Here is a 13,282-nt window from a genome sequence, read left to right on the forward strand (position 1 = left end):
AATTTATTTACACGTCACTTGTTTTGCATCATTCATTGAATCATGAAAATTATAAAATAGCTACAATTTTTGGGTCGTGAATCCAAAAACTGAATTTTTGTTTTACTGACGTAAACGTTTTTAAAATTTTTATTACGAAACCAATTTTAAACTTCAATTATGACAGTTTTATCTTTTACGCAGTTGCTCAGATGTTCACCTTGTGTTTTTGGCTGTTACCTTGTTTACCTTGTGTTTTTTGCTATTAATTCCAATTTTAGTACTGTTTAAATCGAGGGAATATTATCCATTTGTTTACAATTAAAAATTAAAATCGTAAACCTTACGACATGCATTAACTAAAAGTGAAAATTACGTCATTTTGTCAAAACCATTCTAAGAGTGAAAAAAACATGGAGAAATTTTTCTTGTTCTGAACTTTCAAAATTTTTATTTTTAAAGTTCCAGAAACAGCCATAAAACAAACATTGAAGATACTTCAAATTTATTATTGAAAGAAAAACCTTAACTCATGAAAGACGAGTGGAAAAAAAAGTAGTTGCAAGATTTGCACTCAAAGTCTCAAAAAAAGAATTTCAACATCTTTTGATAAAAAAGAAACGTTCTCAAAACCATATCATTCTTTTGCATCAGTAACACCTTCATTCGTGATGGCGTACGTGGCTTCACATTCAGGAAGATCGGGGCTGAAAAAAAAAAAACAAAAAAAAATACTTGATTTAAATGATTGATACTTATAGATCTTTACATTACCCAGAAAATAGGATCAAATTAGAGAAAATAAATACATAGTGCATATTGTTAAAAAATAGATCTTCAACTTTTCAATGGTAAAGCGTCAATTTTAAAAAATCGAGGAAAAAAAAAATTAAATCGCGAATATGCGCAAATCAGAAAACTAAAAAAATTTTGAAAGAAATTACTTTTACATCTTTAAATGTAATCTTTATAAAAATCTAAAACTTGGTAGTCTTTAATACTGGTACTCATGGCCTACTATATTACACGGCCGTATATGTTACATTTTAGAGGCCGATTCTAAGAGGCCTATTTATAAATAAGATGGCTGCGCAATTACAGAGAAAAAACATATCTCATGCGAAATAAATGTAATATTACGAGTACAAATAAAAAGTATTCACAGAAAACTGGCATTTTGTGTTTTCATACCAGCGATTTATGTATATATAAACATATATATCTATGTATATTATATATATTTGTGTCTAATATACATTTTTATATCTGTTAATAATACATTTAAATTGACAACAACATTGGGAATTTATAAAGAAATCACAGGTTAAGGTTTATGTTCTTTTATATATTTTATCCATTTCTATGTTTTATCTATTTATAATATTTGTTTGTTTTTTTAACTTTACTTTTGTCTCTGTCTACTTTTAAAACTTTTAACAGCATCTTTTCTTACAGTGGCATTGATAAGGTTCTGCTTATTGTTAAAAAAGATATTAATTATAATTTTAGAAGCAAAGTTAAAACCCCATTCTTTGTGTAAATCACAAGTAAAAGTAATTGTTGGGAAGTATTTTGATAAAACAAAGGTTGATACTTCTTTGACATTAGCCCCTTGTTTAGTTATTAAATTTGAAAGTTTATCTAAGACTGCAAAACATCCACATGTAAAATCTTTGAGTGAAAGTGAAGGTACAGTAAGACCACCTCTTGAAAGTAATTGTAGATATGGACAAATAACTATATTGTTTGTATCTGTAGCTAGCATAGATTTGCAATAACTGCATTTGCTTCTTTTTATCAATTTCTTAGCTATATAACCAGCAATTGTTGTTGCAACCTCTTCTGTATCAGGTAAGAGAGTTGATTCAGATATCTCATTTGAGTTTAAATCTAATATTTCCAGTAATTCTTTATTATTAGGGTTATTATGGTCTTTCTTTAGATCCTCTTTCCAAAAATTTACATTCTCCTTAATTAAAGACCGACATGCTAAAATAACTTCTGAATGTTGAACTTCTACTAAGCTTACTAGAAATCTCCCCCCACTCATCTGTCTATATTGTGAAAATCTACGCTCTATTGGGTCACTTTGAAGTCGTGAAGTGAGCACATACGAATATCCTTCTTCAATAAGCTCATCTATAAGTAAAGCTTGGGAACGCAGAGTTGTGATAAGAGCAGATGATGTTTGTTTTGATAGTGTAAAATATGGAGATTTCTGCCAAAGTTCAATCCAATTAGCAAGTTGCCTAAAAAAAGTTGTTTTACCATCATCACAAACAATTGCATTACCAAGTTTATTTGGACTAAATTGTTGTTTAGAATTTGAAATAGTCCACCATTTTTGAAAAATAGTAAGAAAACCAGAAATGTCTTTTCGTTCTGGAAAATAACTTTTAAAACTTGCAATTGTTGTTTCATCAAAAATGGACAGTGCAAGAGAAACATTTTGCTTTCTGTTACCAGGGTGAAGACTTTGATATGTGATTTTTGGAGCTTTTCTTAAATTACCCTGAAGTTGCTCATCTTTAGAATGTAGATGATGAAAATCTCCCCAAGTAATATAACCAGCTGGACAACTATAAGAATCATCCTTTATATTGTATGTGAACGATGGAAAGACAAATTTTTTACAGTGTAATAAATTATTTCTGATATTTTTAACTAAGTGAACACTATCATAAAATAAGTATATTTTATTATTCGGACTATCAGGATGATGAATAAACAAACTTGATTGGTTACCAAATTTAGAATGAAGTAAACTAAATGCAGTTACATTTGCTTGATGATTGTCAGTAACAATTCCTCGAATTTTAAAACCAGATAGAGAAAGAGAACTAATAGAATCTGATATTTGATCTGAAAGCCATTTACCACTTATAGTAACTTCAGGTATTGCTTTTATAATAAAAGGAATAGATTTTTTTAAACTAACTATCATAAATGCAACAACTCCTTTGTACAGAGTACCCTCGTCATTTGCACCCACATAAACACCACTACAATATTGTGCTTGTTTCTGAAGATAAAATTCATCTACAATTAGTATTATATCTTCATGTATTGAACCTTTCTCAAGCAGTATTTTAGCACCCTTTATTGCATCAACTCCACCTTGTTTTATTTTATTCAATAAAGAAATTGAAGGTAACGGAAAAAATTCAAGTAACATTTTATATGCTTGTTTAGATGTATATCTTAATAATAAAGCATGTCTAATCATATTGGCAGAATACTGTGGTTGACCCTTGGATTTATAGTATATTCGACTATTTATTTCATCAAGAAGCATATTTCTATTAGAAGAAGCAATGATTTTTATGTATGAAGCAAGATTCTCTAACATACTCAAACAAGTTAATTTGGCATTATGACCTTTAGTTAACCATGGAGGAAGTGGAACATTATTTCCTTTATATTGTAAAGCTACACATAAACAATTGTCAATTTTTATTGATTCAAGAATTAAAGGAAAATGTGTAATTGGATCAAATACTAAACTATAATAAATTATACAATTGAGATGTTTTTTAAATTCAAAGCCTTCTGGTGAATGTTTACTATTTAACATGTTCCAGTCAGTAATTTTATCATTTTTAGAAAAAGAACTAAGTTCATCTTCTTGATAAATCCGAGTTTTAGGTGGTCTTCTCATAGCAATAGGTGATGGTAGTGTGGAAGGACGTTTTAAGCACTCACTTGAAAAAATTTCAGGAATAGGATCCAAATTCCAATTTAACTTGCATTTTACACCACGGATAATGTACTTTTCATTAAAATGCTTTTCACACAAAACAGAGTTAGGTGAAGGCATCCAATCACTACGGTTTACAAAATGAACCCAATAATTTAGTAACTCTTCATTTTTTAAAGGAAAATGAAAAGAAGCAACTTTTTTATCTTCCAAAGAACTGATGTATCCAGTTTTACAACCATATGCAACACACTTGTTAACCATGATATGATTTAACTTTTTAAACTTTTATTAACTTTCTAAAATAGCTATATATATATATATATATATATATATATATATATATATATATATATATATATATATATATATATATATATATATATATATATATATATATATATCCTTTTTAAACCAATAATCTTATGCAAGTTTAATATTTTACACTTGCAATTTTACACTTTATCACTTGTAGTTGTGTCATTTACTTTTTTTGCGCAAATAGGCCTCTTAGAATCGGCCTCTAAAATGTAACATATACGGCCGTGTAATATAGTAGGCCATGTGGTACTATATTAGTAAAGTTGTTATTTGCTATGAAAAACAATCGACGTCAGCGATTTTTCGTCTTATTTTAATTGTTAGAACATTTAAAATTGAACAGAAAGAATGTCATTTGATTTCAGATTGTATTAAAAACGTTTAAGTTAATATGAAAGAAAAAATAAAAAATTAAATTAAAAAATTAAAATTAAAAGTGTATTTGTCTGTCTGAAAAGTAACAAATATAAAGTAAACTAAATTAGATCATCGGTCAATTTGTTGCTTGGGCACGATTATGCGTACTTGGGGCCATGTAACAAAAAAAAAACTTACAGCTTCTTCTCATTCTTTCAATTAAAAAACAAGGATTCTAGTTTAAATGAAACTTTTTCAGTAACTATGGTGATTATATTTATCTAGGCGTTTCCGAAACTGTGAAGTATACGTAATTTGTTGTTAAGACTTTTATATCAAGTTTCAAGTTTTTTTTTTGTTTTTTAGTTGTTTTTTTTTAAAAACAATAAAAAGCATCCAAAGCTATTGAGAGAAATTATCTCTCTCAAAAATCTTTTTTTCCCTCTTGCCTATTTTTGTCATAGCTTTTATCAATTTTCTTCATACCTGTCATAGATTTTAGCTATTCTCAACTCGCCACGTCCTTTTCTGAGTGAGATACGAGTTGTAGACGCATGCGCCAGAATATGCCCGCCAATTGGTTTTTTTGGATCAGATTGGAAACTGCAATAAAAACAAAATCTTTTAACACGACTAATATAAATTTAAAAAAATGTTAACATCTGTATTTAATTAAGAAACACCCGAATAATAATTTTAAAAAAAAAACACTCACGACATAGTTGCTGTTATTGGAGTTGCCATGAAAAAAAAGAGAAAAATTAATTTTTGTTATTTACAAAAATTTGGGTGCAGTAGACGACTTTATAACATTAAAAATTCTAAACTCAAAATTAAGCATCAGCATTTTGATTTCCGTTAACAACGAATAATAAAAAATAACGAACTATTATCATTCGTTTGAAATAAATTGAATTTAGAATAATTTATATATTTAGACATAAAAACTCATAAGACTCTAGAGAAAGTTTTGCCATACTTCACTTATATCAATGTTTCAACCCTTTAAGACATAATACAGAATAGGTATTCAATTAAACCTGTTTAACTTATCTCTCAAAAATAACAAACTATGTATGAATGTAAATTTGTCACACCAAAACCTTTTACTGTTTTAACTGCATAAAGAGTTCTTTTTTAATAAACTTCAGAAAATTCAATATTGATAATAGACTGATTTACAAATTTGTACTTTTTTGTTGTTAATGGAAAAACCAAATACTGATGCAGAATTAGTATTTTATTTAGAGATATACATCGACATGTAAGGATCATATAATCACATTTAAATTTTCCTTAAAATCTACTGAAACTTACCCCCTGGGTCAGCAGTCATCTAAATAACAATCAGAGGATATTTAGAAGGAATTAGTTTTTCAAAACTAATCATTATTTCAATATACTTTTGTTATAAAGAAGAACTAAATAAGGAGAAATGACTGACTTGATTCGTTATCCATACGGCAACATTGTACTCTAAAACAAGGTTGGGAAACTTCAAAATATTGCTTTAACACTTCAGTAAGTACAAAAATGTTAGCAAAAGAACTTGCGTACTACCTTCAGAAATCTTTTGTAATTTGGAAAGCATTTGACCCAATTTCTGCTGTCTGTCGGCTAGTTCACCTCGACCACTGTAATCAACCCGAAATAATGCCATGATTGAGTCAATAATCTAAGAAAATAAACTTTTAATGAATTTAAGAGTTAAAAGAAAAAAAACCTTGATGAGTCAATAAAATAGTAACAAGTGCTCAAGTTATAAGAAGCTAATCAAGTCAATTGTACTACTTGTGAAGTATTGAATTGGAGAAATATCATACAAACAGTAGGACTATTTAAATATCTTCTTTCAGGCTTTATATTGCACACAAAAAAGACCCTTTCAATTGCTGTAGATTAAGTTGCCACTAATCCTAACTACCTGTTTAACTCAATATTTGGCATTTTGTACATTTAAATATCTGCTATACCTTTTCAACCATAACTATGAAATGATAATTATGCAATGTTGGGGAATTTGGACTTAATATAGTATAAATTTAAATTGATTTCAGCCTAATAACAGGTAGACTACAGACAACATCTTATACCAACAGTTTAAAAACTCCTGCTTCTTCATGAAATTTGGCTGATACCATATCAAGTACTTCAAACTGTTGCTCGCTTGTATAAGCACGACAAAACACAATGTTTCCAAGCATTGCTTCATGATCAAGGTTAAAGCGATCAGCTATACTGCGTAAACGATTGGGTCGAAATGTATTTTCTGTATCAATGAACATGACTTTACCACCAGGGTAGCCATTAGGCCCTGGAAGCTGAGCAGTCACTAAAAAAAGAATTTAAAAACTTTTTACACATGGTACAAATCAAAATAAAACTTTAAATGGGCACTTTCTCAAACAAAACTCTAAATGGGGTACTTTCTCAAATAAAGTATGGGACATTTGTTATATTACCATTCCAATATTTTAGAAATGAATACCTTACCACATAAAGTGTGAGATATTTGTGTTTTACCAGTCCGAAATTCTAGAAATAAGAAAAAAAAATTAAAACTTATCTAAAGAAAAAGTAACATTTAGGGTATTTAATAAGTCTAATTTTTTGTAAACAGCTTGGTTGAATTTTTGGTGTGTGTTCAATTTTCATCACAAATTTAATGGCTCATTCACTTTTTGTATAATCTATTTTTATGCAGAAACCTACAACTAATAAGATAATGCTTACTCCTGTTTATTAAAGAACCAAATTTTAGATTATTGAAAGCCACATATTAGACAAAAAAAACTGATTTCAGGCCTACTGTAAGTTGCAACTTAACATAAATGTAATATTTTTCTATATTTGCTTCTTTACAACAGTTTTTTTGTTTTGTAAATATCTAGAAAATGACTATTATTTATACCCTGGTTTAACTTACATATATACACACTTGTATATACATTATGTGAATATATAATATAATATATAGGTTACATTGCGCAAAAAACATAAATTAGTAACATCGTTAATAAAATAGGTTGTTAGCTGAATATACACTATCCTACCATCTATTTACCTCCAAATGCTTCCGTGATGGACATACTTTCAATACCACCTAGATATAAGAAAAAAAAATTTTCTTTTGCTATTTAATAAAATATTTTAATAACTTTGCTATTTTCTTAAAGAATTGCATAAATGTTAAATAGTTATGGTTATTAAAACAAAGTTACTTAATTCAGTAAGTATGCAGTTAATGAAGCAAAACATCTTTGTTATAATATGAGCAAAGCTAATTTACCAGATAATTAACTAAAATAATTATAAGAAATAATTATGCAAAGAGTAACAGAGAAATAATTAAAATAATTATGTGAAAAGTTTTACCTCCAAGCAATTTGCTAAAATAGATATAAAAAAGAATATGTAAGGAGTGCAAAAAAAAGTCATAAAATGAAAAAAAACAAAAATTTTCACTTAAAACAGTTATAAACAAAATCAAATTAATTTCTAAAAATATAAAAAAAATTTCATAAAAACTTAAAATATAAAAATTTCTAAAATAATCCAAGAAGAAAAAAAAAACACATCAATCAAAAGATTCAGCATGATTAAGACCGCAATATTTTTGTAATAAAAATACTCATCAAAAACTCCAATAACAAATATTCTAATGCAAGATAAAGTTCTATCTCATTGGAAAGAGTTTTTATTTCTAAAATTAAACATTTTTTTATTTTATGTGTTCACTAACCGAGAACCTCATTAGTATAAAATGTGTCAATATAATCAGTGATTGACTGAATTTAATCAGGTACTTTTATATCACAAAGAATGATTTTAGATCTCAATCTTGTTTTTTGCCTGCAAGAAAAAAAGAAAGTCTAAAGAACATGATGGAAACATGATGGTACAGTGAAGTATTATTCCATTTCTAATGATGTAAATCTCTTGTACTGTGTTTTCTTTCCTAAAGTTTTCTAAATATGAATTAGCATACTGTTTATTACTTTCTATTGCACTTTAAAAACTCACTCTAGTTCCAGGCTACCAGTTGATATTCTAAAGCACTGCTTTCTTATTTCACTATATTCTAATGCTGTAAAAAACCCACTGCTCTAAAAAATCATAAAAACTAAACACTGCTGTATAAATTAACTATAAGGTTTGTGCAATTTTAGACTTGAACATACTAAAGAGAACACTCAATACATACTGCAGCTTGATAGAATTAAAAAATAGACTTACACTGCATTTAGCAACAGCTTCTTTAATTTTGTCAACCTTTGCTTCTGAAATTCCTTTTATTTGAAGCAATTTTCTTTTAGTGGTCATTTGAACACCCTGAAAAAGAACAAAACTTTATACACAAAAATTAAATCAGATTTTGTAGCTGAAAATTGTTTATGTTAAATGTTGTTAACAACTTTTTTTTTTTTTCAAAGAAACTTAAAAAAATAAAAACAAGTTAAACTCAAGTAAAAAATTTTAAAAAATCCAAAAAGAACCCACTATTGGCACTATTGGTATGATTCTAAAGATTTTGATGGAAAACGTGTGGTATAAACAAAATTCTTAAATACTCTAGGAAAATTTGTTAACCTTGACAGTACATATTCCAACAGATTTTAACTTCTTTATATCTGCAACATTCTTAAGATAATAATAATAGATGTCAATAAACAGATGAACTAAGTAATTAAACTTATGAAATTATATTAAAATACATATACATATACATACATACATACATACATACATACATACATACTAGGGCCCTGCGAATCGCTTCGATTCGATTCGATTTGCGAATCAAATGCCGATTCGATTCGAAAAAAATGATTCGAGTTTTTCGAATCATTTTTTTATTTAAATTACTTTATGTTTTCATACAAACGGCGTTAAAAAGTTTTCAAAATATCAATATTTATGTTATCAGAAAATTCAGCGGTAGAGTAATTTTGGAACGTAAACATACTTTTCATTACAATAAATTGTCGATTAGGGATTTAAACAGAGCGGAACGCAAATTAGTAACGCAAAAGTTAGGTTTTATTTTTTGCGTCGTTAATGTTTGACTTCGCTTTCACTAAAGTAATTTTAAATTCGATACTTTTTGTTTGTGCTACATCAAGCTATTTTTGCATCAAGCTATAAAATGACTTCTAAAAAATTGGCAGTTAAAGAATTCTTTGAAAAAAAAGGAGTATTCTGGCAATGCAAACAAGAAAAATGCAACAAAAAGTATTCTGTTTAGAAAACTGGAACTTTATCTCATCTATGGAACCATTTAAAACGTGACCATAAAAAACTACTCGTAGAAGCAACAAAAAAGCGCACATCTGCTACTAAAAGAAAAAAGAATTCCAATAACACAATCGAGCAATCATCAAGTTCCTCGTTAAATTCGAATTTTATTCGACTATATTTATTTCAATAGATACAGTTATTAAAAAAAACTACGACCGTGCAGTGCTTAGACTTGTAATTGAAGATGGAAGATCATTTGAGACAACTTCTGGATCTAGCTTTATTTATCTGTGCTTGGTGCTTACTCAAGGGCAATATCATCCACCACACCCGACCACTTTATCTCGAAATTTAGGTGACATGGTCGATGATTTATATATTAACTTCCAACAAAGTATAAAAAGCCAATTAATCTCCAAACCTAGCATCACTTTTGATCACTTTAAAGCCGACAATGGCGATAACTTTCTTGTTTCTACTTGCCACTTTATTTCATCCTGTTGGTTGTTGATTCTATAGAGATTGCTCTAGTTGAGTGTTCACAAAAAAAAAACTGAATGAAAGTGCCACCGACTTGTCTAACTGAAACACAAGTGCAATTGTTAACAACAGTCGCTCCTATTTTTAATGCAGTATCTGAAGCCACTACTATACTAAGTGCGGAAAAAAGCGTAAGCATTAGTTTAGTTTATCCGTGCATTACAACTTTGAAAAATTATCTTCGCTTGATGGATAAAAGAGGGATGGGTAAATTTGTCGACAATCATATTACGCAGTTGGAAATGAGGTTTGATTTAAGTGAAGACATTTTTCTTACCGCTACTTTCTTAGACCCTCGATTTAAATCAGAAATGTTTACTTTGGCAGAGAAACAAATCGTATAATCTTATCTAATGACATCTGAAAAAACACGATTTAAATATTACTATGATTCCCGCTGAAATTCAACTCGAAGTAGCAAATTTGTCATCTGAAGCAAATGGAATTTTCGATAAAATGTTTGAACATATCACTAGAAATCGTACTCTACCAGAGAAAAGAACTTTAGATCAGCAATTACATTTTGAAACTACTGCATACATCGAAGAGAAAACGTTGGGACGTCCAGATTGTTCTATTCTGTACTGGAAAAACAAACGTAACATTTTCCCTTTATTATCAAAAGTTGCAACTGATTTTCTTGCTGTTCAAACTACAAATTGTTCGTCTGAAAGAGTTAACTCTGTGGGAGGAGGAGTGATTGACAGTAAACGCAGTAGTCTTTCCGAGCAAAATGCGGAATGGTTAATTTGGGTTAGAAGTAACAAAAAGAGTTTGTTCAAATAACATTCAAATTTTGTAATATTTTGTATAGCATACATGAAAATAAAGATAAAAAACTTAAGTTTCTTTCAACTAGTGATTCGATTCGTGATTCGATTCGATTCGCAAATCAAGACCTGCTTCGATTCGAAACCAAAAATGCCGATTCGCAGGGCCCTAATACATACATACATACATACATGATACACTCACATATACACATACATATATGCAGCCAGAAAAATTTTCTTTGAGAAAAAAATAACAACAAAGTCACTATTAACTATTCCATGATTTTGTAAAACATCAATGTCTTGAAAAAATAGTTCTTCCTCAAATTCATTTGGCATTTCATATTCTTGTTCAGCAACAACTTGGTCCATCCTACTAAATTGATTCTATACCAAAAAAATAAATGCATTCATAAAGAACTTATAAAAAAAAGTATTTCTTAAATTTTTCTTTAATACTTCCTTTATTCATTTTTATAGAAAAGAAGAAATGGATAATTACTTTCAAAACAATTTATAAAAAAATGAGAAAAATAAAAATAGATTTTTAAAGAAAATATGTCCAAATTATAAAATTTATTCGCTTTTTCAGGGAGGAAAAAATAGATTATAAAAAATGTGGACAATGTTTCAATTGGTGTGAGAGATTTTTACGTATTTTTTTTCACCCCAGTAAAAATCTCAAACTAAATTATTTGTCTCCAGTAAAAAATCTAAAATTAAATTTTCCACTTTCATTATGTGATTTTTACTCCCTAAGTAAAAATGTATTTTGCAAGCATGTTACATCTTTGTCAGCACTTTTGAATGTTTTAAATATTGTGGCTTCTTTTAAAGTAATAAAGAAGAAATTTCACTTAAAGTAAATATTATTCACCTTTTTGTAATATTTTATTAGTGGTATATGCATAATCTAAAATTTAATGATTATATTTTTTTAAAAGACAAAATATACCTAAAAACTAAATCAAATTTTCGCTAAATCAAACTTTTGGAGAAGAAAAAAAAAAAAACGATTCATCATTTTAAATGAGTAGTGTCATATGGGTAAAAAGGTAAACTTATAGTTGTTTAAACTAATTGTATTTATATTATATTTCCAATTGAGTGACTTTTATAAATGTAATACTAGCTTAGTTTGCCCTATACTTTTATTGTGGGGCACAGTTTTTAGCCTAAAAAATTCAAAATTTTAAATGAACTTTTTTTTTTGTTTTTTTTTAAAGAAAAGTTATTTTAGTCTGGCATGATGGTAATGATATTTCTAATGATACAAATTCATATCTGGTCACTTAAGAATCAATTCAAAAACAAAACATATTCAAAATATATTTTTTTGGTATTGAATAGTCAAGGACATTACTACTGATATAACTGAGATAACTGCCAAATAACTGAGATAACTGTCAAAAAGCAAAAAACAAAAAGAAACTTCAAGTGAAAGCATTATTAAAAAGTATACCAACTCTAAAAGGTAACATGAAGTAGGTTACCTCCATTTGTATTACTCTATCAAAGACAAGCTGTTCTGGCTATTGATATAGATTTGAATTTGATTAAGTAATAATGCTATTCTGAAAGATGGTAAGATAAAAAAGAAATTTTGGAAACTTTCAATAAAACAAATGAAATAAAGAAGTGTATTTTTGATGAAAAAGCATCCAAAAGTCACAAACATGGTAATAATATGACAAGAGGGTCTATCACAAGTATAGTATTGCTATTGGAACAAAAGTGTTATCATAAAATCATAAACATATTTTTAAAAAAGGTGTAAAGCCTGTAAAGCCATTGATATGACCATTTACTGTAATTATTTCAAATAGAAGTAACTGCAACTTGAAGAATGTAATAACGTAGTATTGAAAAAGAAATATAATCAAACAAGTTTGTCCTTATACAAAAAGAAAACTGTAAATAATGAAAATATTCAACAAAACAACAAATTTTCAAATGATAATGTCAAAAGTTAGCCTATTATTAAAAATGATGAATAAATCAATGCAGGTGACATTGATTAATATGGAAGCAGTGTAAATATTTCAAATAAAAGAATTGCAGAATGCATATCTTTTGATATGAGAAAATTAATTACAAAAAAGATTTCAATTGTTGAGAAATGAAATGTCTCCATAGGACGCATCAATCTAACTTGGTCTGAGGCGACTCTATAGAATTTAATGTGAAAAAAATAGTAAAAAAACGTAGTGAAATTCTCATATTAGACCGGCCCTCTCTTGGTATTGAGTAAAATATTTACGCTTTTGGTTGTTACAAAGAACCACATTTTTAATTAACCTTATGTTCCGCACTGCATTCATCGGACTTTACAAATATCAGCCGCGTAATTTTTTTTTCTTACAGGAGAGGACGGTGG

At 28.2% G+C, this 13,282-nt stretch overlaps 1 protein-coding gene across 2 annotated transcripts; it reads right to left on the minus strand.

Moving 5' to 3' along the window:
- Window positions 1–467: 467 nt before the first annotated feature.
- LOC145190103 (meiotic recombination protein DMC1 homolog) lies at window positions 468–13,229 on the minus strand. Of its 2 annotated transcripts, XM_090090267.1 has the most exons (15): window positions 12,399–13,197; window positions 11,179–11,292; window positions 8,945–8,995; window positions 8,591–8,686; window positions 8,378–8,460; window positions 7,730–7,743; window positions 7,419–7,457; window positions 6,848–6,889; window positions 6,448–6,686; window positions 5,915–6,029; window positions 5,799–5,830; window positions 5,672–5,690; window positions 5,070–5,079; window positions 4,841–4,957; window positions 468–686 (listed from the first exon to the last, which is right to left on the minus strand). In XM_090090267.1, exons 1-15 carry the CDS (start codon window positions 12,402–12,404, stop codon window positions 617–619), a joined length of 1,047 nt encoding a protein of 348 aa, XP_089946393.1. In that variant the 5' UTR covers window positions 12,405–13,197; the 3' UTR covers window positions 468–616. The 2 variants fall into 2 exon arrangements, with proteins under 2 accessions (XP_089946393.1, XP_089946392.1); XM_090090266.1 differs by lacking the exons at window positions 5,070–5,079; window positions 5,672–5,690; window positions 7,730–7,743; window positions 8,378–8,460 and having other exon boundaries at window positions 5,777–5,830; window positions 7,419–7,487; window positions 12,399–13,229.
- Between the last annotated feature and the right edge of the window lie 53 nt (window positions 13,230–13,282).

This window comes from Hydra viridissima, unplaced genomic scaffold (genome assembly GCF_058129835.1).
Source record: "Hydra viridissima isolate aposymbiotic clone 2 unplaced genomic scaffold, HvirCarnegie_v1 scaffold_6, whole genome shotgun sequence".
NCBI lineage: Eukaryota > Metazoa > Cnidaria > Hydrozoa > Anthoathecata > Hydridae > Hydra > Hydra viridissima.